At 42.7% G+C, this 17411-nt stretch overlaps 1 protein-coding gene across 1 annotated transcript; it reads left to right on the forward strand.

The window, feature by feature from the left end:
• Positions 1-1284: 1284 nt before the first annotated feature.
• tlr9 (toll-like receptor 9) lies at positions 1285-7574 on the forward strand. Its single transcript, XM_039011256.1, has 3 exons — positions 1285-3945; positions 4167-4526; positions 6574-7574. Exons 1-3 carry the CDS (start codon positions 1288-1290, stop codon positions 6778-6780), a joined length of 3225 nt encoding a protein of 1074 aa, XP_038867184.1. The 5' UTR covers positions 1285-1287; the 3' UTR covers positions 6781-7574.
• The last annotated feature ends 9837 nt before the right edge of the window (positions 7575-17411 follow it).

Here is a 17411-nt window from a genome sequence, read left to right on the forward strand (position 1 = left end):
TGTTTAATTTGTAATTGAATTCTGAGTGTTGTAGTGTGCCCATGGCTATACAGAAAAAAATAAGAAAATGGTGTGTTATTTTTAATATAAGGAATTAGAAATGATTTATACTTTTACTTTTGATACAAAAGTATATTTTAACAATTACATTTACTTTTAACTTTTACTCAAGTAGTATTTTACTGGGTGACTTTCACTTTTACTTGAGTCATTTTCTATTAAGGTATCTATACTTTTACTCAAGTATGACAATTTAGTACTTTTTCCACCACTTCTACTCACCCTGCAAAGTAAACACTTCTAAGGTAGCTAAGATAAATATGACTAAACTAGAAAAGGTACATTTCCCGAAGAAAATGTGTAGGCTTGCTTCAGCTGAATAAAAGGATTTGCAGCCTACCATAGCCATTGGATATTTTATGTATGGATCTTTAATTTTTTTCAAAAGGCATAAAACATAATTGGTTGTAATGTTGCAATGTTATGCATCAAGGGTGGTCAAGTTTTAAACCTGTAAAACAACACCTTTCACTGTAGCTATCTGGTATGTCACAAAATATTTATAAATTATTATTTTTAATGTCATTTTTAAGTACCCGTGTATTTGATATCTGGTCATAGGATAGACAGGGGAGGTGACATGCCATTTCAGATTTTCATTATGTAAAAAGCCCTGTCAGTTGACAGACATCTGTCTGGGAAGGTTTCACTTCTTCATTTCTGATTTGTGTTACATAAGTCCTGGTACTTAAACTAGTCTTTACATCTGGTCTGTCATTCAAGGCTTTTCTCTCTCGATACGGGATGCTTTATTTGGAGGAAAGGTTGGCAGAAACTTGTTTTGGAATAAAGCATCGGTCTATTCCATTCGAAACAACATCACGTTTCATTATAATTGACCTCCAGTGGGTTATTGAGGCCCAAAACCTTCCACGGTAAGTGGAATTCTCACTTCTAATATGCCAGTTAATATCTGTGCAAGGCCATGAAAACTTTACATTGAGGTGAATACTCATAATTTGAATACTATTATTAATGTACCAGCATTTACTGTTTTATACTGGTTGTCTCATGATTGTACTGTATTTGCAGTCGTGTGGTCATTTGCATACCCACAGTTAGCGTCTGAAACCCATTTTGATAAGGCTTGGACCTGGTTTTAACATTGCCCATAGCTGGGACTTGCTGTGATCAACTTTCATTGTTTGTACTTCTGTGCAGTTATTATTTGACTTTTAAATAAGATATATTTTGTGGTACGAATGTTTATTTCTCTCGGTCCAGGTCATGCAGGGATATGGAGTTCTCCTCTGCTTATGTCTACTACCACCAGCTGTTAGAACTATAAATCCCAAGTTCTTCCCTTGCGACAGCAACGCAGACTCCAGTGTGGTGAACTGCTCTCGGAGGGCGCTCACCCGCATCCCAGTGATCTGCTCAGCCTCTGTCCTTTCACTTGACCTGAGCTATACTGGGATTCAGCAGGTAGGGAAGGATGCATTCTCTGGGGTTCCAAACCTCCAGAAACTGAGCATGACAAGGAACTGTCTCCCTAGTCATATGAGGGCCCTGGGGTCTCCCTCGTGCCATGTTGAGATCCACAAGGATGCCTTCATGTGTCTTAAGAACCTCAGCACCCTCCTACTGGAAGGAAACAGCCTCACTTCTCCCCTCCCCAGACTACCTGACAGCCTGGAAGTCCTTAATCTGGAGTCTAACCACCTTTACAACATAACCCAGCCACTCGGCACACCAAACCTCAAGCAGCTGCTACTCACCATGAACTGCTACTATGGTAACCCCTGCAACCAGTCCTTCCACATTGATGAGGGAGTCTTCAGGGAGCTTACCCAGCTGCAACACCTTACCCTGGGTTTTAACAACGTAACATCCATCCCTCCAGGAATGCCTCCCTCTCTGAAGAGTCTGGATCTGAATGAGAATAAAATTTCTGTGCTGGATGAGTGGGCGTTTGCCAATCTGACCCAGCTCTGTAAACTCAACCTGGGCTGGAACTGCCAGCGCTGTGACCATGCTGCTCAGCCCTGCTTCCCCTGCTTCAACAACACCCCCCTTGACATCAACCCACATGCATTTTACGCCCAGAACAACTCTCTCAAATTCCTCAGCCTGAGAGGAAACTCCCTCCGCAACATCCCAGAGGGCCTCTTCAGTCCCCTGGTACACCTAGAGGGATTGGACCTATCGGACAACCTATTGGCCATTGCCATACGCACCGGTACCTTCTTCATAGAGCTGAAGAGGCTCATTTGGATCAGCCTCATCTACAACTATGAGCCGATGACAACCTTCAAGGAGCTGGTGCTGTCTCCCAACGTGACCCAGATGTCTGGCCTGAAAACACTTCTCCTCAGTGGGAACTTCTTCCATATGGTCTCAGAGGAAAGTGTGGCGGTTCTGGCCAAGTTCCGTTGGCTGGAGGTTCTTGAGCTGCGGATGAACTTCATCAGGTCCTGTAATCTGAGTGCCCTGGCCCAGCTACCAGCCCTGGTGAGGGTGGACCTTTCCCAGAACATGCTGGAATTTCTCCCATCCTTCTCTACTCAGTCCAAAGTGTGTAAGTCCTTTAAGAGCTTTCAGAACCAGAACCGGTATGCCACAGTGGAACTTCAGAACCCACCCATGTTGCTCAGTGACAGGAAGGCTGTCCCAGATGAGCCCTGGCATCATCCAGGTCCAGTAGTCACTGCAGCCGAGCCAGGGCCAAACACGTTGGCGATACTGGAGGATGAGTGCACACAAAACCCAACTATATTTTCCTTCAAAAATTATCTCTGCAATGGTGCCATGTCTTTTGACCTTTCCCAAAACAACATCCTCACCCTCAATGGCAGTTTGTTCCTAGGTATGGAGAAGGCAGTCTGTTTGGACCTCTCTTACAACTACATGAGCCAGAGCTTAAACGGCAAACAGTTTCTCCACCTGAACAACCTGGCGTACCTCAGCATGGCCCACAACAGAATAGATCTGTACTATGGAGATGCCTTCAAGGAGCTCAATGCCACTCTGAAGGCTTTGGACCTCAGCAACAATGAGTTTCACTTCCTAATGAGAGGCATGGGCCATCGCTTTGAGTTCATCAAGAACCTCCCCAATCTGGAGGCGTTAAGTCTGTCCGACAATAGCATTGGGATGCGGATAGATCATACATTGTACAGCGACTCCCTCAGGTACCTGTATTTCTCTGGGAACAACCTGGACATCATGTGGGACACTAGAAGCAACGACTACATCACCTTCTTCCAGAACCTGACCAACCTTATCTACCTAGATATCTCCAGGAACCAGCTGAGGTCTCTTTCACCAGCAGCCTTCTGTAACCTGCCTGTCAGCCTCAAGGTGCTCCGGGTCAGCGACAACAAACTGAACTATTTCCCCTGGGAGAACATCACAGCACTCGGCCGACTATGCCACCTTAACCTTAGTGTTAACTATCTGTCTGAACTTCCCGACAAAGTCATACATTTTCAGGAAAACTTGACCCTTCTGGACCTTAGTCACAACCAGATCAGCTTTCTCCCCGAAGACTTTTTCAGCCAAGCATTGGCATTGCGTTTTCTCTACCTCAACCACAACAAACTCAAGCTGTTGGATCGGCAGTCCCTCCCTGCCCCACTGAGGAACGGCAGTGCCCTCCAGTTGCTCACTCTGCATGCCAACCCCTTTGACTGCTCCTGCGACACTTCCTGGTTTGCGGACTTCCTGCGTGCCAGCCAGGTGGAGATCCTCCTTCTTACCACTGGCGTACACTGTGGTTTCCCCGAGTCGCAGCAAGGGGCTAGTGTTTTGTCTATGGACCCCCGCTCCTGCCAGGAAATTTATGGCAGCCTGGCCTTCCTCTCTCTTACCTTCCTGACTCTGGTGTTCACTGCCTTGCCCCTACTCAGGCACCTCTACGGCTGGGATGTCTGGTACTGCTTCCAGGTACTTCTACACATCAATGTTGTGTTGTATTCCCTCCCTGGTAGTTAATTGATCAAGTAATGTCATTGATTTACCAGATAGTTCACGAATATGATTTCCCAGTGCACGATCAGTCCCTGATTAGAAGACCATAATTGAATGGCCCAGCTGTAAATCAATGTTGTGTTTATGTGTCCATATGTTGAACATCTACATTACAGTATTTATTTTGTAACAAACAGGTGCTGTGGGCAGGACACAAGGGCTACTCCCAACTGCCTGGGGCAAACTGCCAGAGTCAGTATGATGCCTTTGTGGTCTTCGACACGGGCAACCACGCAGTGAGAGACTGGGTCTACAATGAGCTGCTGGTCCACCTGGAGAACGTGGGGCGGAGGAGGTTCTGTCTCTGCCTGGAGGAGAGAGATTGGGTTCCAGGTCTGTCCTGCATCGAGAATCTTCACAGTGCTGTCTACAGCAGCATGAAGACCGTGTTTGTGCTGACGAGCGGGGCAAGCGGCGGGGGAGCAAGAGTTAGCAGAGTAAATGGGGTGACTCGCCAGGCCTTCTACATGGTGCAGCAGAGGCTGCTGGATGAAAAGGTCAGACTTGCAATGCGTTTGTGTGTTATTGGGAGCTCCCGTGTTTAATTTCTAAATTGTAATTACTTTGCCACTACGGCCTATTTATTGGCTTACCTCCCTAATCTTACCTCATTTGCACACACTGTATATAGATTTTTTTCTATTATGTAATTGACTGTAGATTTGTTTATTCCATGTGTAACTCTGTGTTGTTGTTTGTGTCGCACTGCTTTGCTTTATCTTGGCCAGGTCATAAATGAGAACTTGTTCTCTACTGGCCTACCTGGTTAAATAAAGGTGAAATTAAAAAAAATATTTAAAAAACAGTTGAAGTCGGAAGTTTACAAACACTTAGGTTGGAGTCATTAAAACTCGTTTTTCAACCACTCCACAAATTTCTTTCTTTCTATAGTTTTGGCAAGACGGTTAGGACATTACTTTGTGCATGACACAAGTCATTTGTCCAACTATTGTTTACAGACAGATTATTTCACTTATAATTGACTGTATCACAATTCCAGTGGGTCAGAAGTTTACATACACTAAGTTGACTGTGCCTTTAAACAGCTTGGAAAATTCCAGAAATTGATGTCATGGCTTTAGAAGCTTCTGATAGGCTAATTGACATAATTTGAGTCAATTGGAGGTGTGTACCTGTGGATGTATTTCAAGGCCTACCTTCAAACTGTGCTTTTTTGCTTGGCATCATGGGAAAATCAAAAGAAATCAGCCAAGACCCCAGAAAAAAATTGTAGACCTCCACAAGTCTGGTTCATCCTTGGGAGCAATTTCCAAACGCCTGAAGGTACCACGTTCATCTGTACAAACAATAGTACGCAAGTATAAACACCATGGGACCACGCAGCCGTCATACCGCTCAGGATGGAGACGCGTTCTGTCTCCTAGAGATGAACTTACTTTGGTGCGAAAAGTGCAAATCAATCAACCAGAACAACAGCAAAGGACCTTGTGAAGATGCTGGAGGAAACAGGTACAAAAGTATCTATACCCACAGTAAAATGAGTCCTATATCGACATAACCTGCATGGCCACTCAGCAAGGAAGAAGCCACTGCTCCAAAACCGCCATAAAAAAGCCAGACTACGGTTTGCAACTGCACATGGGGACAAAGATCGTACTTTTTGGAGAAATGTCCTCTGGTCTGATGTAACTAGAACTGTTTGGCCGTAATGACCATCGTTATGTTTAAAGGAAAAAGGGGGAGGCTTGCAATCCGAAGAACACCATCCCAACCTTGAAGCATGGGGGTGGCAGCATCATGTTGTGGGGGTGCTTTGCTGCAGGAGGGACTGGTGCACTTCACAAAATAGATGGCATCATGAAGTAGGGAAATGATGTGGATATATTGAAGCAACATCTCAAGACATCAATCAGGAAGTTAAAGCTTGGTCGCAAATGGGTCTTCCATATTGACAATGACCCCAAGCATACTTCCAAAGTTGTGGCAAAATGGCTTAAGGACAACAAAGTCAAGGTATTGGAGTGGCCATCACAAAGCCCTGACCTCAATCCTATAGAAAATTTGTGGGCAGAACTGAAAAAGCGTGTGCGAGCAAGGATGCCTACAAACCTGACTCAGTTACAACAGCTCTGTCAGGAGGAATGGGCCACAATTCACCCAACTTATTGTGGGAAGCTTGTGGAAGGCTACCCGACACGTTTGACCGAAGTTAAACAATTTAAAGGCAATGCTACCAAATACTAATTGAGTGTATGTAAACTTCTGACCCACTGTGAATGTGATGAAAGAAATAAAATATGAAATAAATCACTCTCTCTACTATTATTCTGACATTTCACATTCTTAAAATAAAGTGGTGATCCTAACTGACCTAAGACAGGGAATTTTTACTAGGATTAAATGTCAGGAATTTTGCAAAACTGAGTTTAAATATATTTAGCTAAGGTGTATTTAAACTTCCGACTTCAACTGTAGGTAGGCTACATTCAAGTAATATCTTCATTATGAAGCAAAACAAACAACAGGCAACGTCCCCTACCACTCACTCAGTCTGTACTGTCTTATCTGGTATCTTATGTGCAGGTGGACGTGGCGGTGTTGGTTCTGCTGGACGAGGTGTTTCCCAAGCTGAAGTACCTGCAGCTGAGGAAGAGGCTCTGCAGGAAGTCTGTTCTGTCCTGGCCCAGGAACCCTCAGGCCCAGCCACTGTTCTGGAACCACATGAAGACAGCACTGGCCTCCGACAACATCCGCTCCTACGACAGCAACGTCAGCGAGAGCTTCATATAGGTGTGTCCATCCACAAACAGAGTGCCTTTTATGTCGTTGGCACATTGTCTGTAAATGTTGATAGAATACTCAATTTAAGAGTTGGATAACATACAGTACGTCTATACACTAAACCATGTTAGAAATTCCAATAATAGTGTTTTCATTCAAATAAATGTGTTTTCTCTGAAAATCCCCATTTTGGCATGTCCCACGTTATGTTTGTTGGACTTCTATGAATATTTTCACCCACTTCACCCCAAAATGTGCCCGAGTTTTCACCATCATTGTAAAGCCCTAGGTAATGTGTTGCTGTGGTAGTCATGAATAGACAAGCTAGAAATGTTTTAACAAGTTTAGAAAATGGCACTCTATTCTTGGAATGACCCAGGTATACTAATAATGTAGTGGTTTTACAGTATAGAGGGGAATTCACTCCCAACATTTTCTGGATTGAACTCTTTTTTTTTCTTTGTGGCTATCAGATGGTATTATAAAATCAAGGTGAATATGTGAATTGTTAAAAAACTAAACAATTGTCTACAGTGTATTTACATAATAAGTTTGATCCTTCAAAGATAGTAGCTTATTTTGGGTTGGTTTAACTTGTTGTTGCAGTTTGAAGAACATTTTCAGAAATAAATACATGCAATTCAACACAGGCCACACACATATTACAGAGAGGGAACAAAGTCATTATTGTGTATCAAAACTCATTCCATGCAGAAGTTTACCACCATATCAAGAGCAATGGCGTCGTCCAGCCCACACTACAACTTCCACTAAATGTAAACTCCTCATCACTTCCATTTAAACAGGAACTGAGATTGATGGTTCTTTTCTATTGTTGTCAACAGGTGAATAAAGTGTTCTCTTTTTTGCCACAAGACTCTCTGTTTCTGAAGGAAGTTAGAATAGGAAACTCCCAGATGGCAGCACAGCTGCGTCCTGTTAGCAGCATCCCACCCTACATAACACTACTGGCTTGCCTCTGAAGCTAAGCAGAGTTGGTCCTGGTCGGTCCCTTGATGGGAGACCAGGTGTTGCTGGAAGTGGTGTTGGAGGGCCAGTAGGGGGCACTCTTCCCTCTGGTCTAAGGAGATCCCAATGCCCCAGAGCAGCGAAGGGGACATTGCCCTGTGTACGGTGACGTCTTTCGGATAGGACATTAAAAGGGTGTCCTGACTCTCTGTGGTCATTTAAAAATCCCATGGCACTGATTGTAAGAGTAGGGGTGTACACCCCGGGTTCATGGCTAAATTACCAACCTGGTCCCATTCGGTCATTGCCACTTAATCATTCCTAATTGGCAAAAATCCCTCTCCATCTAATAGCTGATGTGTGGCGAGTTGCCGTGCATCACCCAGGTGGGTGCCAGACATTGGTGGGGGATGAGGTGAGTTTACCTCTTACTATGTGAAGTGCTTTGAGTACCACAGTTGGTAGAAAGCTCTATATAAATCCAGTTAGTTATTCAATCGTGGCAGTCTCAGACTAAAGTATGTAGGAAACGACAGAGCAGCGGAATAATTTAGTGTGAGTCGTCAGGCTAGTAGTTTACTACAAAAAAAGATCAATTATAGTTTGCGCTGATGATGCCCTATGCTGATCTCACGGTGGGATAGTCTGACTGAGGCTGGTGGGAGGAGCTATAGGACGACAGGCTCATTGTAATGGCTGGATTGAAATGAATGGAACGGTATCAAACATGGAAACCACATGATTTCCATTCCAGCCATTACAAATGAGCCTGTCGTCCTATAGCTTCTCCCACCAGTCACCACTGTCCACTACACTGGTAAACTAGATATAGGGGAATGATCATTTGTGTTCAGGAAGTCTGGCTTAACCACCCCAAGACAGACAGGCGGACAGAGGGAGACACACACACTGTATAGTGATCTGTCTTCAGTCTGATTTCAGTCTTGTCTCTTGTGTGATTTGTGTTGTAAAGTTAAGGACAGCATGCCTGTGGTATACCCTGTGTGTGTACAATATTATTATTATTAAATATAAGTGGTGTCAAATCATCTGCCAATATAGGGTAGTAGTCGGCAGAGAAACTAATACCACTGACAGTGTGTCTGTGGTAGATACAGTGGAAGTGAGAGAAGGGGCCCACTAGTGGAGTTGAGAGGGATGGTGAGGTTGCCATAGTGATACCTACTATCAACAGAAATAATACCAATCAACCTCACTGTCATATAATAGTTCACAACATTTGGACAATATTGAACTGTTTGTATACCAATAGTATTATTCCTTTAAATATACGGGGGCATCAAATCAACTGCCAATATAAGGTAGTAGTGGGCAGAGAAACTTATACCATGGACATTGCAGAGGAGGCTAGTGGGACGAGCTATAGGAGGACTGGCTCATTGTAATGAATGGAACAGACTCAGATATGTGGTTTACATATGTTTGATGTGTTTGATACCACTCCGTTTATTTCATTCCAGCTGTTACAAATGAGCCCGTCCTCCTACAGCTCCTCCCACCAGCCTCTTCTGGGACATTGGTATACAAACAGTTCAATATTGTCCAAATGTTGTGAACTATTATATGACAGTGAGGTTGATTGGTATTATTTCTGTTGATAGTAGGTATCACTATGGCAACCTCACCATCCCTCTCAACTCCACTAGTGGGCCCCTTCTCTCACTTCCACTGTATCTACCACAGACACACTGTCAGTCAATCAACATTCACTTCTCTGTCAGAGGGAAAAATTGTGTAACCTTCTTGTAGTCTGGGGTTGATTTTTGTCTGTCGGTTTATCTAAATCTCTTGCAAGGATGAACAGTAATATCCTACTATGTTCTACCATATAAATAAAACTCAATGACCAAATGTGGCAGCTTTCAGGCACTCCTTTGTTCTTGTCCCATCGACTCACGGCGTTATCTCCATCTCCAATCATCGCTGTCCCTTTAATTGTCCCCGCCGCCGTGGGAGAGAGTTTGCGCGTGCTTGTGGCCCGACAGCAGGAGAGGTCCAGAGAATGCTGGGACTGTGGAGCTCGCGCCAATGGACTTGGACACGAGCTGGGCTTTCCGGTGATGGAGAAGGACTGGTCTGTTGACAGGTAAGAGAGCCTCCGAGCCTACTTCTACGAACACCATCTTGATTTTAGGGCATCTTTAATAAAATAGATGATTCAAAATGCGTCGTTTTTGTGACTGAGAGGCTTAATTCTTATGTAATGTAGAGATATATACAGCCACGGATAGCAGAAGTAGCTTAATCCCCCTACCCGTGGTCTCACATAGTTTCTACCCTACCGGGTCTGACACGGGCTGGGTGGAATACATCTATGACCATGACTGTCTCATTAGGCCTTAAGTGTTTCCACTTCTGATGGGATATTAGACAGGATGTTGGATTGAGAGCCGTTACATCTCTTATCAGGCATCACCCAGCATCATGCCAAGCGTGTTGTAATATAAACTGTTGCAGTTTTCCCCGCGCTACTGCTGTGGTCAACTCAGAGACGCCGAATGAGTTATTCTGTGGAGTGGGGTGTAACAAAGCTATGTGTAGCTGCAAAACTTTGGGAATATTGAGATTTTCTTTTGGATCGATATAGGAAGTGATTTCAACATCGTCCAGTCCATCAACCCAAAATGATTGAAATTTGACTGACATGTCATGGTGCGTAAACTTCCTCCGCTCTGGCTAGAATTGATGCACAAGCGCCGAAAAAATATTGTTCCCAGTATCGGGAAGGGGATTTCAGTTTTTCTTCAATATGATGTCCTTTTTGATGTTGCGGATCACATTAGGTTCAAACAGGTTTATTTACGATACTTTAGCACAAAGCTAACCTTTGAATGTTAGATTTTTTCAAAGACAATTGATTCACTCCTGTTTCGCGCGTCATTGGATGTAGTCTAGGAAAGCACTATAAACGAGATGTTCAATATTGAGTTCTGTGATACTGGTTTATGATTATAATATTATATTATTCAGGGTCGATTGCTGTCAGATAGCGTTTATTGTCTCTCATCCATTGATGGAAAGCGGATTGACAACTCGTTAGATTGACACATATCTAAACCAATGGTCTAGCGGTAGATTACCTCAATGCCCGATCTTCTTAGATAAGAGGAGGGATTTCTGGCACGGATTTGCATAGTATCCGCTTCCCGGGCAGTCCTTTTCAGAGGAAAAACACAAAACCGACCTTAGATCTGTGTCGAAGCGGAAGCAGCTGAGCTATGAGGGCACTTTCAACCGTGCTGAAACGCACAGTGTTTTGCTTCTTAAAAACGGTCAGTAGGACCTGGGGGATGTTGGTAGGCTTCAGTGGTGTAAAGTACTTAATTAAAATACTTTAAAGTACTATTTAATTAGTTTTTTTTATGGGGATATCTGTACTAACTATTTATGTTTTTGACTACTTTTATTTCACTAAATTCCTTAAGAAAATATTGTACTTTTTACTCCATACACTTTCCATAACACCCAAAAGTACTCGTTACATTTTGAATGCATAGCAGGACAGGAAAATGGTGCAATTCACACACTTGTCAAGAGAACATCACGGGTCATCCCCATCTGCCTCTGATCTGGCGGACTCACTAAACACAAATGCTTCATTTGTAAATGTTGTGTATTTTGGAGTGTGCCCAAGGCTATCCGTAAAATAAAAACAACAAGAAAATGGTGCTGTCTGGTTTGCTTAATATAAGGAATATGAAATTATTATTTTAATACTTTTAATTTACTTTTAATACTTAAGTATATTTTAAACCAAATACTTTTACCTTGTAAAATTATACTCGAGTAGTTTAATTTTTACTCAAGTATTACAATTGGGTACTTTTTCCACCACTGGTAGCTACTTTTTATTTTACCGGCTGTTTTTCTCTCTCAATGACAAATATTTTCTTGTAATAATAGAGAAAGGGACATTTATCAGCGAGAACACACAATTAAAAACTCACTTCACTCCACCCACAAAGCAATAAATCGTTCAAATCTTCTCTCTCCTCACTTACCCTGTCTCCATTTCTCTCCTCACTTACCCTGTCTCATCTCTTTCTCTCCTCACTTACCCTGTCTCATCTCTTTCTCTCCTCACTTACCCTGTTTCCATCTCTCCTTCCTCACTTACCCTGTCTCCATTTCTCTCCTCACTTACCCTGTCTCATCTCTTTCTCTCCTCACTTACCCTGTTCCATCTCTCTCTCCTCACTTACCCTGTCTCATCTCTTTCTCGCCTCACTTACCCTGTCTCCATCTCTTTCTCGCCTCACTTACCCTGTCTCCATCTCTTTCTCGCCTCACTTACCCTGTCTCCATCTCTTTCTCTCCTCACTTACCCTGTCTCCATCTCTTTCTCGCCTCACTTACCCTGTCTCCATCTCTTTCTCGCCTCACTTACCCTGTCTCCATCTCTTTCTCTCCTCACTTACCCTGTCTCCATTTCTCTCTCCTCACTTACCCTGTCTCCATCTCTCTCTCCTCACTTACCCTGTCTCCATCTCTTTCTCTCCTCACTTACCCTGTCTCCATCTCTTTCTCTCCTCACTTACCCTGTCTCCATCTTTCTCTCCTCACTTACCCTGTCTCCGTCTCTCTTTCTCTCCTCACTTACCCTGTCTCCATCTTTCTCTCCTCACTTACCCTGTCTCCATCTCTTTCTCTCCTCACTTACCCTGTCTCCATCTTTCTCTCCTCACTTACCCTGTCTCCATCTCTTTCTCTCCTCACTTACCCTGTCTCCATCTCTTTCTCTCCTCACTTACCCTGTCTCCGTCTCTCTCTCCTCACTTACCCTGTCTCCGTCTCTCTCTCTCTCCTCGCTTACCCTGTCTCCGTCTCTCTCTCTCTCCTCGCTTACCCTGTCTCCGTCTCTCTCTCTCTCCTCGCTTACCCTGTCTCCGTCTCTCTCTCTCTCTCCTCGCTTACCCTGTCTCCGTCTATCTCTCTCGCTCTCTCCTCTCTTACCCTGTCTCCGTCTCTCTCTCTCTCCTCCCTTACCCTGTCTCTCACCCTGTCTCTCTCTCTTTCTCTCAATTCAATTGACTTCATTGACATAACAAGTTCTTTATTACTTACATTGTCAAAGTATACATATATAATTTAAAAAATATATATTTTTAGATGTATATAAAATATATATATTTATAAATAAATAAATGGTTGGACCAACAGCAATAATAATAGTAGTAGTGGACATGGGATTACCATTAACAACAACAACAATATTAATCAGAACAACAATATATTAAAGCAAGGGTAGTAGACCCCTAGGAGATCAGTCTCAACATGACTGAGAAGACACATGACCTGGTATGAAATACAAAACAAAACGGGAAATATTATCAACATTGCACTTTTCACTGGCTGTCCCTCAGGTTGTGGCAGGAGGACACACATTTGGCTGCCAAAACTGCACATTTTGGCTTTCCACCCAATAATATTAGATTTTTTCTTTATCTTTTATAGTTTCAAATTCTTTGTATTGAATTATAATTATGGGAAAGAAATATTCTCTTAGGTCTGAGTATTTGTCACAGTGTAATAGGAAATGCAGCTCTGTCTCTACCTCTCCCCTGGAGAAGAGTGAGCACAGCCTGTCCTCTCTGGGCAGCCAGGTTTGTCTGTGACGACCGGTCTCTATAGCCAGACTGTGCTCACTGAGTCTGTACCTATTCAATGTTTTCCTCAACTTTCTATCAGTCACAGTGGTCAGATAGTCTGCCATCATGTACTGTCTGTTTAGAGCCAAATAGCATTGACATTTACTTTGATTTTTTGTGGTGTCTTTCCAATAGGTGAGATATTTTTATTTTTGTTTTGTGATGATTTGGTTGGGCCAGATTTTCTGAGTGCTGTCCTGGGGCTCTATGGGGTTGGTTTGGGTTTGTGAACTGAGCCTCAGAACCAGCTGGCTGAGGGGACTCTTCTCTGGTTTCATCTCTTGACATTGTAGAGCTGTGTGATGGAATGTTTTAGGGTCACTTGTTTTTAGATGGTTGTAAAATTTGATGGCTCTTTTTTCTATTCGAATGAGGAGGGGGTATTGGCCCAATTCTGCTCTACATGCATTATTTGGAGTTTTTCTTTGCACTTGCAATACAGTCTTGCAAAACTCTGCGTGCAGTATTTCAATTGGATGTTTGTCCCATTTGGTGAATTCATTATTAGAGAGTGGACCCCATACTTCATTGCCATATAGAGCAATTGGTTCTATAACCGATTGGAAAACTTTGAGCCAGATTCTAATTGGAATTTCAATTTTAATGTTCCTTTTAATGGCATAGAATGCTCTTCTTGCTTTGTCTCTCAGCTCATTCACAGCCATGTGAAAGCTACCTGTGTTGCTGATATTTAGTCCTAGATATGTGTAGTTTTTGGTGTGTTCTAATAGAACTGTGTCCAAATAGAATTTATATTTGTCATCCTTATTTACGGACCTTTTTTGGAATATCCTTATATTAGTTTTTTATAGGTTAACGGTCAGAGCCCAGATCTGACAGAACCTGTGAAGACGATCTAGGTGCTGCTGTAACCCCTCTTTAGTGGGAGACAGCAGCACCAGGTCATCTGCGTACAGCAGACACTTGATTTCAGTGTTGTGTAGGGTGATACCAGGTGCTGCCGATTCTTCTAATGTTTTTGCCAATTCATTAATGTAGATGTTAAATAATGTTGGACTTATTGGGCAGCCCTGTTTCACTTCCCGTCCCTGAGAGAAGAAGTCTGTTTGCTTGTTGCCAATTTAACCGCACATTTGTTTTTAGTGAACATTGATTTAATAACATCATATGTTTTCCCTCCAATACCACTTTTTATTAGTTTATAAAAAAGACCTTCGTGCCAAATTGAATCAAATGCTTTCTTGAAATCTACAAAACGAGTAGATTTAGCCTTTGTTTCGGTTTACTTGTTTGTCAATTAGAGTGTGGAGGGTGTAATTGTGGTCTGTTGTACGATAATTTTTTAGAAATACAATCTGGCTTCTCCTCAGGACGTTGTGTTCGTCAAGGAAATGGTGTAGTCTGCTATTTATAATACTGCAGAGAATTTTCCCCAAGTTGCTGTTAACGCAAATTCCTCTAATTATTTGGGTCAAATTTGTCTCCATTTTTATAGATTGGTGTGATCAATCCCTGGTTCCAAATATCGGGGAAAATACCTGCAGTGAGGATAATGTTGAAGAATTTGAGTATAGCCAATTTGAATTTGTGGTCTGTATATTTGATCATTTCATTTAAAATACCATCAGCACCACAGGCCTTTTTGGGTTGGAGAGTGCATAGTTTTTCCAATAATTCTTCTTCTGTAATTGGGGTATCCACAGGATTCTGATAGTCTTTGACTACTGATTTGTAATTCTTTATGTATATCTTTTTGTTCTTGGCTCTTTGTTATATTGCTGTAGATGTTTGCAAATCAAATCAAGTTTATTTTATATAGCCCTTCGTACATCAGCTAATATCTCGAAGTGCTGTACAGAAACCCAGCCTAAAACCCCAAACAGCAAGCAATGCAGGTGTAGAAGCACAAAGTTATTGCAAAGTGATTTCTCCATATATCCCCATTTTGGATAGCCAATTCCTTCTGATGAGGTTTGTTTAATTTATTCCAATTCTCCCAGAAGTGGTTTGATTCTATGGATTCCTCAATTCCATCCAGCTGATTTCTAATGTGCTGTTCCTTTTTTGTTCTTAGGGTGTGTTTGTATTGCTTCAGTGTTTCCCCATATTGAAGGCGTATATTTTTGTTGTCTGGTTCTGTGTTTTTGATTAGATATATTTCTCAATGACTTTCTTAGATTTTTGCAATCATTATCAAACCATTTTTCATTTTCTGTTATTTCTGGTTTGCTCTTATGCTTCTTTAGATTAGCCAAGGAGGCTAATTTGTCAAATATAAAGTTTGTTCCAAACGGCAAAATGTACACCTTCGTTGCTGAAGGAGAATGTTAAGGCTAAAAAGTTGTCCAGGAGAGATTGTATTTTTTGGCTACTAATTGCTTTTTGGTAGATGTCTGTACTGTGCACTCCATCTATAGGCTTGTTTAGTACCATGTAATTTATTGGGCCGTGATGCTTCATGGTTGGGTTCTGCTCTTCTCAGATACACTGATTTTACTGTGGTCTGAGAGAGGTGTTAGTGGGCTGACTGAAGGCTCTGAGAGACTCTGGGTTTAGGTCGGTGAGGAAGTAGTCTACAGTCCGGCTGCCAAGGGATGAGCTGTACCTACCAAAAGAGTCCCCTCTCAGCCTGCCATGACTATGTACTGGCAGGCTGAGAGCAAGCTGTACTCCATTTTTGTTTTTCACTTTGTCATTGTTTCTGTGGGGGTATGTGGGTAGGGAAAGGTTGTTGCTTCCTGGTAGGTGTTTATCCCCATGACTGTTAATAGTGTCCGGTTCTTCTGCTGTTCTACCATTCAGGTCTCCACGGGCCTGAAAGTGACTAATCTCCCCCTCTAGAATGGAGAAGCTCTCTTCGTTGAAGTAGGGTGACTGAGGGGGGAATGTATGTGGCACAGAGGAAGACGTTTTTATCTGTCAAGATAGCCTCCTTGTTGATTTTTAACCAGATAAAGAATTCTCCTGTTTTGATCAATTCAAATGAATTAGTTCATATTTATACCATATTAGCATTCCCCCTGAGTCTCTGCCCTGTCTGATTCCTTTTAATTTAGTGGATGGTAGGATTATCTCCCTATAACCTAGTGGACAGCCAGTGGAAACATCACCTCTGCACCATGTTTCCTGTAGTACTACAATATCAACATTGTCACAAGCCGGCTCATAGCCTGTGACAAAAATGAGGGGACACGAACAACAGGTATAGGCCAATTTAAAAGTGTTCTTTATTATAAACAAAACTATTAACTTAAAACTAAGAAAAAGGAATGAGGTGTGGAAGTATTATAATGTAAGGTGTATGTAAAGTGCATGGATGCGTGAATAAGTGTGTGTGAACATGACTGAGTGAAAACTATGCAAAACTACAAAGGAACAAACAAATCATGAGCATACCTGGAGGAGCAGAGAGAGAGAGAGACAGAAAGAGGTGATTAGTAAGCAGTTTTATACCCTGAGCCCAGGTGGCTCCAATCACTAACGACCCTCCTCTGCCTGCAGGAGGAACCGCCCCCTGCACTGCAGAGGAGGAGCCGTGACAACATCATCAATTTCTTTCAGGAAGTCTGGGTTTCTGCTCTTTAGCCCAAAAGCAGAGGACTTCAATCCTTGTAAATTCCAACATGCAACGTAAAAAGATTTCATAACTTATTTTTTCTTCTTTACCTTCAAAGTGAGACAAACACTCACAATCCAACAAAAACTTTTTCAATTAAAGTAAACTCTTATGATGCAAATGTGATTTGTTTATCATTTAACATAGCATTTGTGTCATGCCACTTGGGTGGATGTAGTGTGAGAATGGTGGAGTTCTTGTGCTCATCTTACCATGACCCTCAGCCTATCACATGTGAGCATCCATGACCCTCGGCCTATCACATGTGAGCATAGTAGACTCAGCATGTGTTTAATGTCACTCATTTGGTTGGTGAGGGCTGGGCCAGTTGCTCCTCTCACAGCCTGTGCGTAGCTCTGCCTGCTGGGCTGTGGCTCCTTCAGGTGTGGGTCTGCGGTGGGGGACAGGGGGGTGGGAGGCCTCGT

Source organism: Salvelinus namaycush, chromosome 16, assembly GCF_016432855.1.
Source record: "Salvelinus namaycush isolate Seneca chromosome 16, SaNama_1.0, whole genome shotgun sequence".
Lineage (NCBI taxonomy): Eukaryota > Metazoa > Chordata > Actinopteri > Salmoniformes > Salmonidae > Salvelinus > Salvelinus namaycush.

What these genes read in the sequence shown, in the direction of transcription:
- tlr9 (XM_039011256.1), top strand. Translation starts at nt 1,288, where the DNA reads ATGCAGGGATATGGAGTTCTCCTCTGCTTATGTCTACTACCACCAGCT. An exon ending in ATGTCTGGTACTGCTTCCAG is followed by an intron (nt 3,946 to 4,166) that starts GTACTTCTACAC and finishes TGTAACAAACAG; the next exon opens with GTGCTGTGGGCAGGACACAA. An exon ending in AGAGGCTGCTGGATGAAAAG is followed by an intron (nt 4,527 to 6,573) that starts GTCAGACTTGCA and finishes TCTTATGTGCAG; the next exon opens with GTGGACGTGGCGGTGTTGGT.